This window comes from Ammospiza caudacuta, chromosome 8 (genome assembly GCF_027887145.1).
Source record: "Ammospiza caudacuta isolate bAmmCau1 chromosome 8, bAmmCau1.pri, whole genome shotgun sequence".
Taxonomy (NCBI): Eukaryota; Metazoa; Chordata; class Aves; order Passeriformes; family Passerellidae; genus Ammospiza; species Ammospiza caudacuta.
In genome coordinates, this window is record NC_080600.1 from 28,297,434 (window position 1) to 28,313,119 (window position 15,686).

Here is a 15,686-nt window from a genome sequence, read left to right on the forward strand (position 1 = left end):
CCCAACTGGCAGCTCTTCTGGGGAGCAGAGCTGCACCAGCCCCGACTGCTCAACACCTCAGGGAGTAAGATGAGCCTCAGCAAGGCAGCTTCATTCAACCACAATGGCATTTGCTTCTAGACTAGATCAGGGTCAGAGGTCTCCTGCCAAATTTTGACATGTTTTTCTCAGTGGGGGAGCAGCCCAGAGTGTGTTTTTTGCTGGAAACCACCTGGAGCTTTTTTCTTTAAGATAGTTTTTCTCAATGGGGTTCCTTTGATGCTCACACTGGGAGCGCCACATGCAGCAGTTACACTCCCAGCTGGAGTCTCCTCTCCCCTCACTGACGATGGGAGGCAATGGCAAGCTCTCTGATGGAAAAGCCCTGCCACGGGCAGCGAGTGAGGGAATCCTTCCACTGGCAGCACTCACAAAGTGTTGGGGATCATGAGATGCTGGGGTAAGCTTGCAGAGAAAGGGCTCATGACAGCACAGCTCACCTCAGTGTCAGGCTGCCCCATAAGAAAAGCACTAAATCCATGAAACTAGTCAGACATCTCAAGTGGGTGTGATGAACAAAGCACAGTGATTCAGGGGCCAAGCAGAGAGAGGAGATCTGTGTTTGTGCAGCATCAGCAGATTTCCTCACAGCCCCCATTTTTGGGGCAGCAGAGGAAGCTACTAAATGAGGCGAATCCACAGTGGTCCCAGCAGGATCTGCTCCCTTGCATGCTATCTCCTCTCTCTACAGCCTGGCTTCTTCCCACACCAGCCTCTTTCCAGCTCCTTGCACTGGTGCTAATCCCCTAATCTGTGCAAAGCAATAATTTTCTGCATGGCACAGTGGCTGCTTTTAGATCTGCACCCCTCCTCCTCCAACAGCCAGTTCTCTTATCAGGAGCAGGTATCAGGTGAGCCAGGCACCATCTACTTCCGATAAACCCATGTTTTATTTTGCCCTATTTCCATTTATCTCCGAGCTCGTAATTATCCCTCATCTGGCGGCGCATTGTGCTGCCTTGCGTGCCGAGGCGCGGAGGTGACGCCTGCTCTGCCGGGCAGCCCTGAGCCAGAGCCTCCTGCCAGCGGGGTGCAGGGACCCCGTGGGATGGTACAGGGGGATGGGACCTGCCCACCATGCTGGCTGCAGAGCTGTGCTTCCCTTTCTCTGTTCCTGAGCTGCGTTGCCTTTAATCTCGCGCAGCGGTGGAGATGGATTTTCTCCCCGTGAGCCAGATGTGTTGCACGGAGCATAAACACCCGCGACAGTTGTTGTGCTCCTCGGTGTGAAGGCATCAGATGTCTGCATTAAAACAAAGCTCTCCACTTAATTACTCAGGCTGATAATTCAGCGCGTGGAGGCGGCTCTGGCTGAGAGCAGAGGGCTGGATCACAGCTGGGACTGGAGAGCCTTGGAGTGCACATTAATCCTGGCTCTTGCAGCCCTGATTAACGGTGCTGGAAACCTGCCCGCCCCATTCATTCCCAGGGGAAGGGTCTGTCACTGCCCCACCAGAGAGGGCCCAGAGTCGTGCCCAAGAGGCCCTGCTGGCCCTTCACTAGCCAAGACACCGTCTTCCCAGTGTCTTCAGGGTGAGGTGGCTGAGGATGTGAGGCACCATTGCTCTGAGGGTACTGTGCTGCCCTGGGAACACCCACCCACTACCTCTGAAGGCCACAGGAGCTGGGTCCAGGACAGTGAAGTTCAGGCAGGACCCGAGGATCACCTTGTGCAGGAACTGCTGCCAGAGCACAGCTGGAGAGAGCTGGAGACAGACCACGGCCGGGCTTAGAGAAAGTCAGGAAGACCATGCAAGGCTTTCTCTTTGCAGCCAAGGCTGCTTGCTCCTGCTAACCTGAATTTCTCCTTCCAGGTCCAGCAAACACCTTCTGCAAGTTATCTTTGCTCCCCTCAATGATCACCAGGGCCTAGGGGGACTCCTGGGGGAGTCCTTCCCTCAACCATGTGCCCCTGGCCCATGAGCACCCACCTGGCTCTGCCAGTCTGTCTGGATGTGATGCTCCCTTGGACCTCTCTCCCTCCTGCCTATTCCCCAGCCCAGCCCCTCCCTCCTTCCCTCTCATCATCCCTCTCTCTCAGTGCCTGAACATCCCTCTCCCAGCAGAGAGAACCCCAACCCCAGAGCACCCCGTGGATCTGCCTGTGGGGTCCTGCCTCTCCAGGGAGACTGATTTCTTCCAGCCCAGCTCCAGCCCTCTTATCTCTCCTCCCAGGTGTGCATGCTTTGCTCTGTGGCTGGGCTGAGTGGGAGTGACAGACGGCATCCTGCCAGGGCCGAGCACCCATGCTGGTGTGGGCACGCAGGGCACAGGGGCGCAAAGCAGCAGCAGGCAGCTGCAGGCAGCACCTCCCAGCGGGGCTCCAGGAGTTAAATTGTCATGTATTCAGGGCCACGCGCTGGCCAGGAATTACGCTTTTATCGGCATGCGGTGCTGCCGCCACTTGAATTGGGACTGGGAACTCTATTTCCGAGCTCACCCAAATTATTCTCCAAGAGATAAAGCGCGGTGCAGAGCAGCGCCAGCGCTTCATTAACATTCCCCAACCCATTCAGCTTTAAACGAAGATTGCCTGCCTTGGAAAATGATAAAATTGAACATGTGAAGCAGGGCATTATGTTCCATCAGCCGATATTATTTCCCACGCAGGGGCCGAGTGGAGACACAAACAGCTATTTATGCAGTACCTGGCCAAGCCAGGGTGGCTTAGGAGGGGGTAGCAGGCGGTGATGGGGACACAGGATAGGTGGCAAGTGCCCCCCACCCATCCCTGCGCATAGGAGGGGATGTCTGCTTGTTGCCAAGGCCACTCTGCCCTTCTGAGGGTTCTTGTGCCCAGGGTCAAGGTGGTCCAGGACCACAGACCTGCTCCATGCATTCAGTATGGAAAAGGGTTCAGGGGTGTGTGTGTGTGTTCTCATGGGCAGCACTGGCAAGGCTGGGGTATCTCCACCTGCTGCCCTGCTCCAGGAATGCATGTCCCCTGCTAGGGCTGAGCAGGCCCAGTGCTGGCTGCATATGCAGGATGGGGTCTTACCCCCTTGGCTGGGTGCTGGGCCAGTGGGATTGAGGAGCATCCACAGGGAGGGAGCACGTGCCTCCCCAGAGGCAGGCAGGGAGGGCTGAGTGGGCAGGAAGGGCTGAGCAGGCAGGCCCCCGGGGTTGCAATTGGATTTTGCTCGGCCATGCTGAGCCTATCGATCCAGTAGTAATTAAAGTCGCTCCAAAACCTGACTCATATTCAACCTTGGGAGGAAGGAGCTTTGCAGAGAGGCACCCTCTGTTCCCCATGGTCTGGCACAGGATGGAGCAAAGCCTTGCCAGGGTGCTCCCAGCCTGTCGCAGCCCCCAGTGGTCTCTGTCCCAAAGGGGGACCGTGCCTTGGCACTGTCTGGAGCCCAGGCAGCAGCACCCATCCAGCAGCATCGTGGCCAGTGTCCCCAGTGCCACATAACCTTGGTCACAAATGCTGATTAGGTTCAGCCCTTGGAGTGACACGAGCCCTATAGTTATTGTAGAGATCCCAGCTATTTTCTCACTGAGTGCCTGAGACACATCCCTGGCATGCAATAGTACTCTCCCATACCCCTTTCTTGTCACTATCTAGGCTCTCATTGAGGGACTGGCATAGACAGAGGAGCCTGCTGAGCCCACAGCCACTCCCAAGAGTCACCGAGGTGCTGGGATGGACCTGGTGCTGTGCTGTGTGTCCACAGGGTGCAAAACCTCTTCTCCAGCTCAGTGTCAGCTGGGGGGAGTGAAGGCCCGAGAGGATTCTGCGAGCTGTTCATGAATATTTCTGTGTGTGTGTGTGTGTGTGTGTGTGTGTGCAGGGACTTGCACGCCCAGCCCTGCCGCCTGCCCCGCTGCTATTCCCGGTATTCGTAGCAGGTCGGGACAGGCACCGGGGAGGGGGAGCTGCCTTTCACCGGCGCCCCCCGCACCCTGCCCCGACTCTCCTGCGAGAAAGCAGCGCCGCCAGGGCCCGGGGCTGCGGCAGGGAGGGGCACGGGCCGGGGGCAGCCCTGGCACCGCCGGGCAAGGGACCCCGGGCAGAGCACGGGCAAGGCGTGCAGCGACGGGGCTGTGCTGCGGGGAGGTGGCTCCATCTGCAGGACACGGGCCAGGCCGGGAGAGCCGGCGCGGGGGATCTCCGCCCGCCGCTCGGTGTGCGGGACACAGCGCGGGGGACAGCGGACAAGGACATCGGCTCCTCTGGCATACCCGCGCCGGTCCCGGGATGCGGGCGTGGCAAAGCGGTGCCCCCTCCAGCATCCCTGTACCCCCAGCGCCTCTCACGCCCCCTGGTCCCCCCGATGCCGCTGCACGCCCCGAGCTCCCCGCACCCACTGCCTGTGCACCCCTTAAGTGCTCTCATCAGGTACACCCAGAGCCTGGGCATCCCCTGCCCCCAAAGGCAACCCTCACCCTGCCCCGCAGCCCTGCAGCCAGTGCTGCGCCCGCACCCCGGGGCATCCCCCGCCTTGGGATCCCGGGAATGCTGCCCCAGGCCGGTGGGTGGGAGCCCTGTGGCGGCGGGAGGCGGAGGCGGGGCCGGGACGGGCTCCACCCCGGACCCCGGCCCACATAGGCCGGCCGGGAGGGCCCCTCGCCCCCTCGCCTGCGCCGTCCCGAGGCCCCACGGGGTATCCCGGCGGAAAGCGTGGGGCCGGAGCTGCGGCTGGAGACGTGCAAAGGGGGTGCCGGCTGCGGGGCCCCGATCCCGGCCCGGGCGGCGGGATGCTGCGGCAGCGTTGCGGGCAGCTCCTGGCCCGGCTGGAGCACGGGCTGCAGCTCCTGGAGCTCGGCGGCAGCGTGGAGGAAGGTGGGTGTGTGTAACCCTTCGTCCCGGGGCACACCGGCACCCTCGTCTCTGCCGCCGGGGCGGTCTGGGGAAGCTGGGGGCTGGCCCCCCGTCCCGAGTGACCACCCGCCGCTGTTGTGCCCAGACTGCATCCGGATCGCTCGGTGCTTTGAGGCGACACGCCAGAGATGCTGCCGGCTGGAGCAGGACGGGCGCCGTGCCCGCGAGCAGCTGGCCCGTGTGGAGGCCGAGCGGGCAGCGCTGGAGGTGAAGCTCAAGCACGCCCGAAACCAGGTGGAGGTGGAGATGAAGAAGCGGCACCGGGCAGAGGCTGAGCTGGAGAAGCAGGTCGGGGACTGGCCGCAGGGGAACCATGCGGGGCTGGCTGCGGGGCCCTCAGCCTGCTCACCACCACCCCGTTTCACTTGCAGGAGCGAAAACTTCAGCTGGTCCTCGAGTTGCTGATGCGGGAACCATGGGGCAGCGAGGCACTGAGCAGGGAGCAGTGCTCTGTTCTCAGTGCCCTGGCTGGCCGGCGCCTTGGGGCAGCCTTGGCACCCGGCAGGAGGTGAGCAGGTCCTCACCCCAAGCCCTCGGGCAGCCCTGGGGTCGGCTGTGCCCCTCTCCCCCTCATCCCTGCTGGGCTTGAGGAGCTGGCTGGGCAAGGAAGTGCCTGGACTCTGCAGAGGCATCAGCTGTGGGCTCCCAGCAGTGAGGGGGGAATTGCTCCAGCTGAACTCACTCTGCAGGTCATCTGCAGTGGACGAGTCGTGCCAGTCCCTCCTGTCCCACTCGGATATCAGCTATGACCGCACTGAGGATGACGTGGTAAGAAGTGTTTGGCTGTCAGTCTCAGGGCTTACCCCAATAGTGAGGGGGTCCTTTTGCCCCACTTCTGCAGTGGCACAGCTCCTTTGTATATCCATGGTTAGGGGTGGGCTGCTATCAGAGCTGGAGATGAATGCTGGGGATGCCCCTGGCCTGATGCAGCCCCAGACTCCCTGCTGCCTTTCAGGATGTTGATATGACACTGGTGCGGACCCTGAAGCGCAAAGCTCCGGACAGGCAGGTATGAGGAGATGCTGGGATGTGGCAGTTTTGAGGGCTGGTGTTGAGGTGGTATCTGTGCCTCTGTGTGGGTGAGGATCCCCCAGCTCTGATCACGCTCCCTCAATGTGCCCTTTGGGTCCCTCAGTGTGCATCCCAGGCTGGGGTGCTGGCCCTGTGCCATGCAAGGTGAGGACACCCAGATACTCCTCCGTCCCAGTACAGGAGGCTGCAAGGAGTCTGGCAGGGAATTTAATTTATTGATGCTGTGCTGGGAGCATCGTCTCTCGGCAAACCTCCCACGATCAATAGAAACTCCATTACGCTCCACCGTCACCCAGCTGGGCTCCTCAATAATTCATCACCATGTGCGGGCATCCCGCACCCCGCTCTGCTCACACCTCTGCATTGCAGGCCTGACCTGGCTTTCCCCAACCCCAGCGCTGGCTCTCACCTGGTGGGGAAGCCTCAGTCCCCACCCTGCCTGGTGTGGGGTAGGCAGTGCTTGGGGAGTAGCTGAGACTGGGACTTTTTGCTAGGCTGAGGCCACTTGGCTTGGGTACTCTGGGGAGTATGTCAGGGAGGGGAGCATCTCTGCCTGCTCTTCACACTGTCTTCTGTTTTCAGCGTGTGTCCCTGGCCCCTCAGGTGGGCCCTGTGGTGATGGCAAAGCGGCATCGTTCTTCTGTGGTACCCCATAATGCCGTGAGTAGAGACCCCAGCGTGCCCTGGGCAGGGATGGGGTGCAGGGGCTTTCCCAGTGCCAGAAGGCAATGCTGCAGCCCTCAGCCCTGTGGATGCTGTGGGGACAGAGCTCAGCTGTCTCCTCTGGGTGCCTGTGTCCTTCAGCCTGTATCACCTTGGTCTCAGTGGGGACAGCATCCCTGGCTATGCTGGACCACTGTCCTGAAGCCTGCATCCCCCTGTTCCCATGGTGGCAGCATCACTGGCTATGCAGGAGCACAGGGATGGGGATCAGGTGGACCAGTGATCATGTGGGAGATGTTGGAGAACTGTGGGGCTGCAGTCACATGTCTTATTGGTGTCCCATTCTGGCAGGTGAGTGTCCTCTCTGTGCCCCCTCCTGCTGAGGTCCCAGGCCCTGCTGACAACCTCCTGCCTGCTGTTCTGGTGCCTCAACGCTGCTCTCGCCAGGGACATCGTGTCTCTGCACATGCAGGTCACAGGAAGGGCTGAGGAGGGGTTTGATGGGTGGTATGGGACCAGCCTCAAGGTGCTGCTGTCACAGGAGAGGGAGGGGATCTGTTGGGGATGCTTGTCCCCACCATGGAGGTACTGGGGCCCTCTGGACATGCCAGATGCCACTCTCTCGTGCAGAGATTCCCTGGGAGGTGGGAAGCCTCCTCACATCCTAACTGGTAGATGGAGTGGCTTGCCTTTCAGGTGTCCCCCCACAGCCTCCTCCCTCTGCAGAGCTGACCACAGTTTGGGGCACCAGTGAAGATCCGGTTTCCCGTGCTGCGGGGCAGGAGAGGCACACTGAGGGCAGCTCAGTGGGACAGCCAGCACCAGCCCCCTTCCCCTCACCCCCACGGAGTCTCCCAGCAGTCCAGCACAAGTTCACCTCCAAAACGGTGCGTGACCCAGCCTTTCTCTCCTCTGGGGAGGTGGGCAGGGGGGACAGTTATGAGGTGGGAGGGCAAAGCTGTCCTACATTCCCCAACCCCTTAGCTCCACCTGCCAGGGAATGGATGGAGACAGTGGGACCTGGCTGGGGGAAGTTAAAGGAGTGTTACTGGGTATCTGCAAGAAGGGGAGCCCCTGATCCTGTTCCCCCTCTCCAGGTGATCCGCCCTGAGCCGTGTGGTGTCTGTGGTTCCCGTATCCGCTTTGGGAAGACTGCCATCAAGTGCTGCCAGTGCCAGCTGCTGCTGCACACCAAGTGTCGGGAGCAGTGCCCCAGCCTCTGCACGCCCAGGCCTCAGCACCACACCTGGCCCCAGGAGGTGAGGGGGCATCACACCAGTGCTTGGGGGGCCTCTCCACATCCTTATGAGGCTTCAGGGCTACTGGCCCTAGGATGCTGAGCCTCTGCCCACCGTGGCTGCAGGCCTGGCTGGTGGGCACAGCGCAGGTTGGCATTGTTCTCCCCAGGGTGTGCTGGCTGACTTCGCGCCCTCCACGCCGCCCCTGGTGCCCACGCTGGTGGTGCAGTGTGTGACCGAGGTGGAGAAACGAGGCTTGACAGAGGTAGGGGCTGGGATGGTGAAGGTGGCAGTGCTGTGGTTCCCAGGGGCTGAGCCCTTCTCCTTGTGCCCCAGACAGGGCTGTACCGGGTGCCAGGTGCCGAGCAGCTGGTGCGGGAGTGGAAGCAGAAGCTGCTGCGGGCCGGGGGAGCGCTGCCTGCCCTCGGCACTGTGACTGACATCCACGTGGTGTGCGGGGTGCTCAAGGACTTTCTGCGGGGACTCAAGGAACCGCTGGTCACCTTCAGCCTCCACCCTGCCTTCCTGAAGGCTGCTGGTGAGCAGGGGTCCCAAGGTGAGGGAGGGGAAAGGGACTGCTTCTCCCCTGACACTGCTCCCTGGCACCGCCACAGACATCCCGGATGATGCTGCCAGTGACACAGCCCTGCGCCATGTGGTGAGCAAGCTGCCCCCAGCCAACAGGGATACCCTGGCCTTCCTCATGCTGCACCTGCTCAGGTGAGTGTCTCATCCAGGCACAGGTCTGTCCCCATCTCCCCATCTCTCTGCCCCTCACCCAGGCTTTGTGACTTAGAGCAGGGAAGCTGCGGATGAGGAGCCCCTGAGCTGGGCAGCATGCACACACCCTCTGTTCCCCCATTGTAGGGTGTCACACAGCCCTGACTGCAAGATGGATGTGCTCAACCTGTCCCGTGTGTTTGGCCCTACACTGGTGGGATACAGCTCAGCCAACCCCACACCACATGCCATCATGGAGGACACGCCTCGGCAGTGCAAGGTGAGGGGGCCCTGAGGTGTGGGGTGCACCCTGGGCACTGCCAGTGTCCCCATCCTACACCTTTCTCTGCCCAGGTGGTGGCTCAACTCCTTTCACTGCCACCCAGCTTCTGGAGAGGCTTTGTGGAGACAGAGCAGGAGAACCTGGTGCCAGTGGCAGTCCTGGGAGGTAGTGAACGTGGTGAGCACAGGAGCCCCAGCCCCCATCCATCATGGCCTTCGGCTTCCTTGAAAGGTGTTGGTGTCCATGGCTGGGGTGAGATAGCTGTCCCCAATCTGTCCTGCAGGACCCTTCTTCCAGCCCATTGGCTCTCCGGAGCGCAGGTCAGACCAGCTGAGCCCAGCTGGCACCTGCTGCCTCCCCAGCACCCTGAGGAGCTGTGTGGGCAAGGCCAGCCGGCCCCCGTGAGTGCTGTCGGGCGTGGGTGGGGCCCAGGGGAGCTCGCTTTGTACCCCTGACTCATCTCTCCCCACGCAGGCAGGGGCCAACCCCGAGGAAGGTGGGCCGGTTCTTCCCTTCTCTTGTGTAGCCTGCAGCAGTGGCTCCCTCGGGACACGGAGCTGGCACTGGAAGAGGAGCAAACGCTGCAGGACCAGACAGCTGCCTGTGGGGTGACAGTGCCGGGCTCAATGCTCTGCTCTGCTTCCCTGGGGACTGGGGAGCAGAGCTGGCTCTGTCCAGCTGTGGTGGCAGGGACACTACACTAGTGCTTGTACTTTGAATCAGGTTTGTATTAAATCTTTGCAGCAAAACACACCTGGCTGTGGCTGCTGTCTGTCCTGCCCTGCTGCTGCAGGGTTGGGCTCACTGGAGCCTGGCTGTGCAGCAGACAGGAGCTGAGCAATGCTCCACAGAACCCGTGCTTTGGGAGGGCAGGCAGAGCCCCCTCCCACCCTGCTGAAGCCCTATTCTCCTGCTCTGGAGCCCTGGATGTGGGAGGCCCCTCTTTGAGCCCAGATTACTTGGCCTCAAGTAATTGGAGCTGCTGCCGCTCAGGGCAGGACAACCTTAAAGTGTTTCCAGACTTCCTGGCACCTCGGTGGAGGCCTCTTTAACTCCTTCCTCCCCTCCAACTCAGGCAGTGCTAGAGGTGCACAAAGCCCAAGCAGGGCTGGGCTGCACAGCTCCTTCCCTCCAAGAGGGGGAAGCAGGATCATGCTGTAACGGAGCAATGTCCCAGGCAGGGCTTGTCCCCCAGATAACTCTGCAGAAGGGGCAGCCAGGCAGAGGGAGTTTAGGGAAAAGAGGCATTACACAACAGGGATAAGAAATGCCCCTGTGCCACATCAAGCAGCCAATAAACCTTTGTCCCTGCTGGAAGCCAGACCAGATGGGGCACATGAGAGAAAATTCATGTGCAACCCTGAAAGCAAGTACTTTGGCTCAGTTTTCTCCAGTGCAGGAGTGTACACCAGAGAGCAAGGAAATTAACACATCCAAGGCAGAGGCAAAACTGAAGGAGTTTAATGTTATTAAAGCAAAGGAAACAGCTAATCCCTGCCCAGGACAACAGGAGAACTGGCACAGGAAGGCACAGGGCTAGGAGCAAGGATTTACTCCAAATCCATCAAACTGGGATGGTACTGGATGGATGGAGAATACCTAATACAGTGCCTTGCTGAAAATGAGAGGCATGATAATGGGGCCCTTGGTGGAGTGCAGGGCTTTAGCACAGAGTTCAAAACCAGGGAGGTAAAAGGACAAAGGGCAGCATTGGTTACTGTAGACAATCTATGCCAGGCTCAGGAGGAAACTGCCTTCCATAAAATCAGGTTTTTGAGGCAAGTTGAGTTCTAAATCTGTGCCACTTGCTCATATGTAAGTTGATTGCTCTGGTGCCCAGAGGATGTGGCTAGTGACAAGGGGAGATATGCAGTGAGCCCCCCCAAGCTCCAGCCATGCTGGTGTGAAGGAGGCTGTTGGCCCACCAGGGTAGCAGGGGCTTGCTGCCCTCACTCTGAACCCTGCCTAGGCAGCAGGCACAGGTCTCAGCCTGACAAGAGCAGGCTTGGTAGGGCTGGCAGCTCTCCTGGCACGCACTGAGCCCAGGGGACAGAGGTGGTACTGGGGGAAGGGGGTGTTCTTGCAGCTCCCCCCAGGGCCAGCAGGCCCCCAGTCCGACCCAGCCCTCATGTGTGTGTGCCAGTGCCCTTAGGACAGCCTGGCACTGCTGTTTTCCCAGCAACAGGCAGGAGCCCAGCTCAGGCTGTTGCAATCATGCTGAAATCGTGAGCCTCAATCTGTTACTGTGGGGTGAGCTGCCTACACATGACAGGCACATTCAAAGCTCCCAGGTCTTAGAGATGGGCCAAGACCTTCCAGGGAGTTGCAGACAGCAAATAGTGTAGGGATAGCCTGGTGAGGAGTGGCATGGTGGTGCTGGTAGTGCCCTTTGGTGGAGAAATACACAAAGTTGGACCCAAGACACTGCAGGCAGCAAGTACTCCCTGCATACACACACAGGCTTGTACCAGGGCAACGTACTGTCCCTAAAGCCTTCACCCTGGCCCAGGGCTGGTCCCTGGGCTGCAAGAGAAGCAGCATGCAAGGCTGATGCTCATCAGCTTTAATGTCTGTCTGGAGCAGTAGTCAGGCACTTGCAGGGCTCCTGGCCTGCACCTACCCTTCTGGGGGTGCTGAGAACCTCCCAGGATGTGAGGCCTCAGTGCAGGCTCTTGTTGTGGGGCACAGCAGGGAGTAGGGGGCTGGTGCTGCCCATGACTCACAGGATAATCTGGTTTTTGTAGCTTCGGCTCAGCTCCTTGTGAGGAAGGACAATGGAGTTGAGAATAACGACCTCAGCCGGGATGGTGACACTGCAGCCTGGGAGGGGAAGGCAAAGGCTTTAGCTGGAGGGGAGCAGCTGCCTCGGTGAGCAGGCCCAGGGTGATTCCGCACAGCAGCAACATACCCAGGATTGTGATGGACGGCGTGAGGCGCCCGTCCCGGAACAGGGTCTCGCTGTCGATCTTGGCATAGGGATCGTTGGGGTTGGGGTCGCTGGGCGTCCCCTCCACCCGCGCCCAGCGCCCAATCGTGCTGTCCCAGCCCACAATGGTATTCAGGACACAGGTGTGGTCCTGCGGTGAAGGAGAGGGGAATGCAGGGTGCTGCTGGCTCCCTGCACGGGGAGGGGGTCAGCACCGACTCCCTCAGGCAAACCCCACTTACATGGAGCGAGGCGCCGTGCAGGACGATGGACTCTCGCACGCGCACCCCGGCGCCCACCGTCACACCCTCCCCTATGGAGACGTTGGGGCCCAGCTGTGAGGACAGAGGCAGGTGATGAGGACAAGCACAGTGATGCCCTTGGCACCCCTGAGCCTGTCCCAGCCCCAGGGTCCCCCCAGCCTGCACTCACCACTGCAGTGCTGTCGATGGAGGCTGTCGGGTGGATGTACACGTTCCCTGCAACACAAGGCAGTGGATTCAGGGGAGGCAGCCCACAGGAGCCCCTGCCTCTCAGATAAAGGGAGGTCCCACTCGTGGGTCCCACTGCCTCCCCAGGCAGCCCCAAAAGTGTTAGTGTGTCAGAATGGTACCTCGGATGACAGGGCCTCCAGGTTTGTTCTGGGCCAGTCTCTCTGGGTGGCTTTTGCTGTACTGGTTCAGGTAAAGGCGGCTGGCATAGATAGCAGAGCTGGAGGAGGAAAAGCAGAAGATTGTTATTGTCACTCTGGTGCTACCAGGGCAGAGGAGGATCCAAAATCAGCACCACCCACCCGCCCCCACGGCTCTGCCTGAGCACCCTGCACTCCCAGCCCTGGTACAGATCACTCAATGCTCCTGCTACAGCAGCTCCAGCACTTACCCAGCTGACTTGATCTGGCTCCAGAAGCCATCAGTTTTGTAGACATAGAGTTTGCCACTCCCAGCCAGGGCAGTGAAAACGTCCTGCTCTAGTCGGATCACTTCTGCACGCTGCCAGCCATTGGAATTTTCCTCTCTGGAAGCAAAAGCCATGTTAGACACTCACCCCAGCCATGGCCTCACCCAAGGACCCCAGCAGACCTACCCTCCCCAAATTCAGGGACTCTGACAATCCCAGATTCCCACCTAGCCACGTGCTTCTTCTCGAAAGTGGGGAGAAGGCCGGCTGCCAGGCTGGGTTGGGACAGCCCCACTGAGCCCCAGAGCAGCAGAGGGACAGCCAAAATAAGCTCTGAGCCAGAAGCTGATGGTGCAAGAGCCCCACCTAGTCCAGGTGGGTGTATGATCCTGTCCCCAGTCCAGAGCCTGCACAGCTGGATTTTAACTTGGGTGGTGGCAGAGGGGTGAGGTGACAGGCTGGCTGGTGCAAAGAGCTGGAGAGGGGAGGAGAGCATTCCCAGGTGAAAGGATTGCTCAGCCTCTAGTCTAGAGCTGAATGAGAATGGGGTGGGAAGAGACGAAGGGAGAGGGAAAGTCTCAAGCTGACCAGGAGCAGAGCAGAGGAAACAGCAGCCTAGAGAAGGGAGGGAAAGCATGCATTACCACTAGGATCAATCCAGCCCAGAGAGCAGCGAGTGCAGACACAGAGGGAGACTTACCCAAGGTAAGGACAGCTGGTGCAGGACCAGGAAACAAGTGAGTGATGGCAGAGGAGGAGAAAAGATAGAGAAAGTATGGAGGATGAGTGTGCTGCTGCAGCCCCAGGAAGCAGGGGGTGGGAGGGACACAGAGCAGGGTGAGGCACTCACAGTGCTAGCTCCTGTTGGTTCCTCTGGAAGACTTCACCAATGTGCTGGAAGATTGCAGGTGTGAAGAGGTAGATGCCACAGTTAATAATCTCACTGACAAACGTGCTGGGCTTCTCCACATAGTGCTGAACCTGGAGGGGAGGGAAGAGACATGAATCCCAGGGTGCAGCCCCTCCATCTGGCACCACACCCTCTGTGGCACCACAGACACAGCACCTGCCACCCACACTGAGCTCCACTCCCCAAGGCCCTCCAGTACCTCCTGTGTGCTTGCATTTGCCACAATACAGCCATAATTCAGTGCCTGTGTCCTGTTGGCCTAGGAAACAAGGACAGTGTTAGCAGTGGTGGAGCAGGAGGCACAGGGAGGCAGAGCAGATGAAACCCAGACCTCTGGGACCCACCCACCACAGGAGCTGCTGGCTTCTAAGCCCACGGCAGAGCACTGCAGCTCTTCTGCTCCCCAGCACTGCCACTCACTGTGGTACCCAGAATGACAAAGCTGTGCATGTCCCCATGCTGCTGCCGAAACTCCAGCATCTCCTGTAAGGGGAACTCTGAGCACACGTCTGCGTTGAGGACAAAGAAGGCCTCAGCACCACCTGACAGGATCTGGTCTCTGAAGTGATAGATGCCACCACCTGTGCCCAGGGCTGCGTACTCCTGCAGATACCTACAAGCCAAGCAGGAAAAAGGGAGGGCTTAGGGAAGCAGGTGTCTAGTGGTACCAACCAGCAGCAGGGCTGGGAATGATTGGAGAGACATAATCCTGCCATCCAGTGATGGGTTTCATGCAGGCATTGCACAGAAGGAGACTCTGGCAGCTTAGAGCTGTGCTAGAGAGGCATCTCTGGAGCAGGAACCATTCAGGGCAGGGAACAAGGCAAAGGTGGTGGAACTAATGGGGGAGTCAGGCTGTGCTCATCCACGGTGGGACAGAGCCCACCTGACCAACGCCAAAGCGCTGACTGGGGGCTGCCAGGCTGGGGCAAGCAGGTGAGGGCTGAGCCAGGCTGTGCCACCGTGGGTGCCCCAGGGGTGAGAGAGCTCCTGCCCACCTGATGGGAACCTTGAACTCCTGCTGCGCCGATACGAGAAAGCGGCTGAGGGCCTCGTTGGGCTGGTAGAAGCCCATGAGCAGGATCTCCTTCATGCCGGGCACCTGGGGAGGGACGGAGGAAGGGATCAGAAAGGAAAGGAATGGCACTTCTCTCTTGGTTCTACAGTCCCAGCCCCCGAGTTCCGTACCTTGGCGCAGGCCTCGATGTGGTGCTGCACCATGGGCACTCCGGCCACGGGGAACAGCGGCTTGGGCACCTCGAAGGACAGCGGCCGGAACCGGGTCCCTGCGGAGCACAGCGGGGTCGGCCGGGCACTGCGCCGGCGGGGCACCCCGCGGGCCCGGCGCACTTACCCTTCTGCGGGCCCCCGATGAGGATGACGGCCTTGAGCGGCATCGCGGCTCCGCTCCGCTCCGGCGGTTCCGCACGGAGCCCCACCTCCACCACCGAGCCCCGCGGCCCGGCCCGGCCCGGCCCCGCCGCCACTTCCGCGCACGTGGCTGGGACACGTCAGCGCCGCGCCGGGCCCTGCGCCGCCGCCCGCCCGCCGCCAGGGGGCGGCCGCGCTCGCTGTGAGGCGCCGGGGCCTGCGGGGCGGCTGTGCCGGGCGGGGGCGATGGTCAGTGAGGGGCCGTGGTCAGTGTGGGGATGGTGGTCAGTGAGGGGCCATGGTCAGTGTGGGGATGATGGTCAGTGCGGGGGCGGTGGTCAGTGCGAGGGCCATGGTCAGTGCGGGGGCCATGCTCAGTGCGGGGTGCCATGATCCATTCGGGTGTGCGGGTAGCGGCTGTGGCCGTGTGCGGCTGTGCAGGGCAGCGTGAGGGTGCAGGGCAGGTGCTGCGGCTGTGTGTGTGCCCCAGCGCTTCGGCGCGACCTGCGGGGACACCACGAGCTCTGACACGCCCTTGGACACAGGCGTGCGGCAGGCACAGGTCTGCAGCCACGTGTGTGTGTGTGTGTGTGTGTGTGTGTGTGTGTGTGTGTGTGTGTGTGTGTCGGGAGCGTGTGACTGCCCGCAGGCACCGGGCGGTACGCGTGTGCCCCTGCCCGCCGAGGCCGGCACAGCACCGAGGGGCTGGGGGGACAGCGGGCTGTAACCGGAGCGGTCCCTGCCGGCACGGCACGGCCTCTTATGGGTAGCGGATATTT

The 15,686-nt window shown here is 60.7% G+C and overlaps 2 protein-coding genes across 2 annotated transcripts; one reads left to right on the forward strand and one right to left on the reverse strand.

Annotated features, from left to right (window-relative positions):
- Positions 1-4,638: 4,638 nt before the first annotated feature.
- On the forward strand, positions 4,639-9,404 carry LOC131560813 (rac GTPase-activating protein 1-like). Its single transcript, XM_058809788.1, has 16 exons — positions 4,639-4,825; positions 4,950-5,152; positions 5,236-5,372; positions 5,554-5,632; positions 5,820-5,873; positions 6,479-6,556; positions 6,911-7,031; positions 7,256-7,446; positions 7,657-7,818; positions 7,967-8,062; positions 8,134-8,335; positions 8,412-8,517; positions 8,665-8,797; positions 8,872-8,977; positions 9,084-9,201; positions 9,275-9,404. The coding sequence occupies exons 1-16, from the start codon at positions 4,741-4,743 to the stop codon at positions 9,324-9,326; spliced, it is 1,923 nt and encodes a 640-aa protein (XP_058665771.1). The 5' UTR covers positions 4,639-4,740; the 3' UTR covers positions 9,327-9,404.
- An 834-nt stretch (positions 9,405-10,238) lies between these two features.
- GMPPA (GDP-mannose pyrophosphorylase A) lies at positions 10,239-15,003 on the reverse strand. The gene is made up of 12 exons (XM_058809506.1): positions 14,891-15,003; positions 14,725-14,822; positions 14,535-14,638; positions 13,957-14,149; positions 13,736-13,795; positions 13,477-13,607; positions 12,609-12,743; positions 12,340-12,437; positions 12,159-12,205; positions 11,969-12,061; positions 11,709-11,877; positions 10,239-11,620 (listed from the first exon to the last, which is right to left on the reverse strand). The coding sequence occupies exons 1-12, from the start codon at positions 14,931-14,933 to the stop codon at positions 11,520-11,522; spliced, it is 1,272 nt and encodes a 423-aa protein (XP_058665489.1). The 5' UTR covers positions 14,934-15,003; the 3' UTR covers positions 10,239-11,519.
- Positions 15,004-15,686: the final 683 nt, after the last annotated feature.

Coding starts and splice junctions, on each gene's coding strand:
- LOC131560813 (XM_058809788.1), top strand. CDS start 4,741: ATGCTGCGGCAGCGTTGCGGGCAGCTCCTGGCCCGGCTGGAGCACGGG. Junction 5,874..6,478: donor GCAAAGCTCCGGACAGGCAG/GTATGAGGAGAT, acceptor TTCTGTTTTCAG/CGTGTGTCCCTGGCCCCTCA. Junction 6,557..6,910: donor CTGTGGTACCCCATAATGCC/GTGAGTAGAGAC, acceptor CCATTCTGGCAG/GTGAGTGTCCTCTCTGTGCC.
- GMPPA (XM_058809506.1), bottom strand. CDS start 14,933: ATGCCGCTCAAGGCCGTCATCCTCATCGGGGGCCCGCAGAAGG. Junction 14,823..14,890: donor CATCGGGGGCCCGCAGAAGG/GTAAGTGCGCCG, acceptor TGTGCTCCGCAG/GGACCCGGTTCCGGCCGCTG. Junction 12,062..12,158: donor CCATCGACAGCACTGCAGTG/GTGAGTGCAGGC, acceptor CTGTCCTCACAG/CTGGGCCCCAACGTCTCCAT.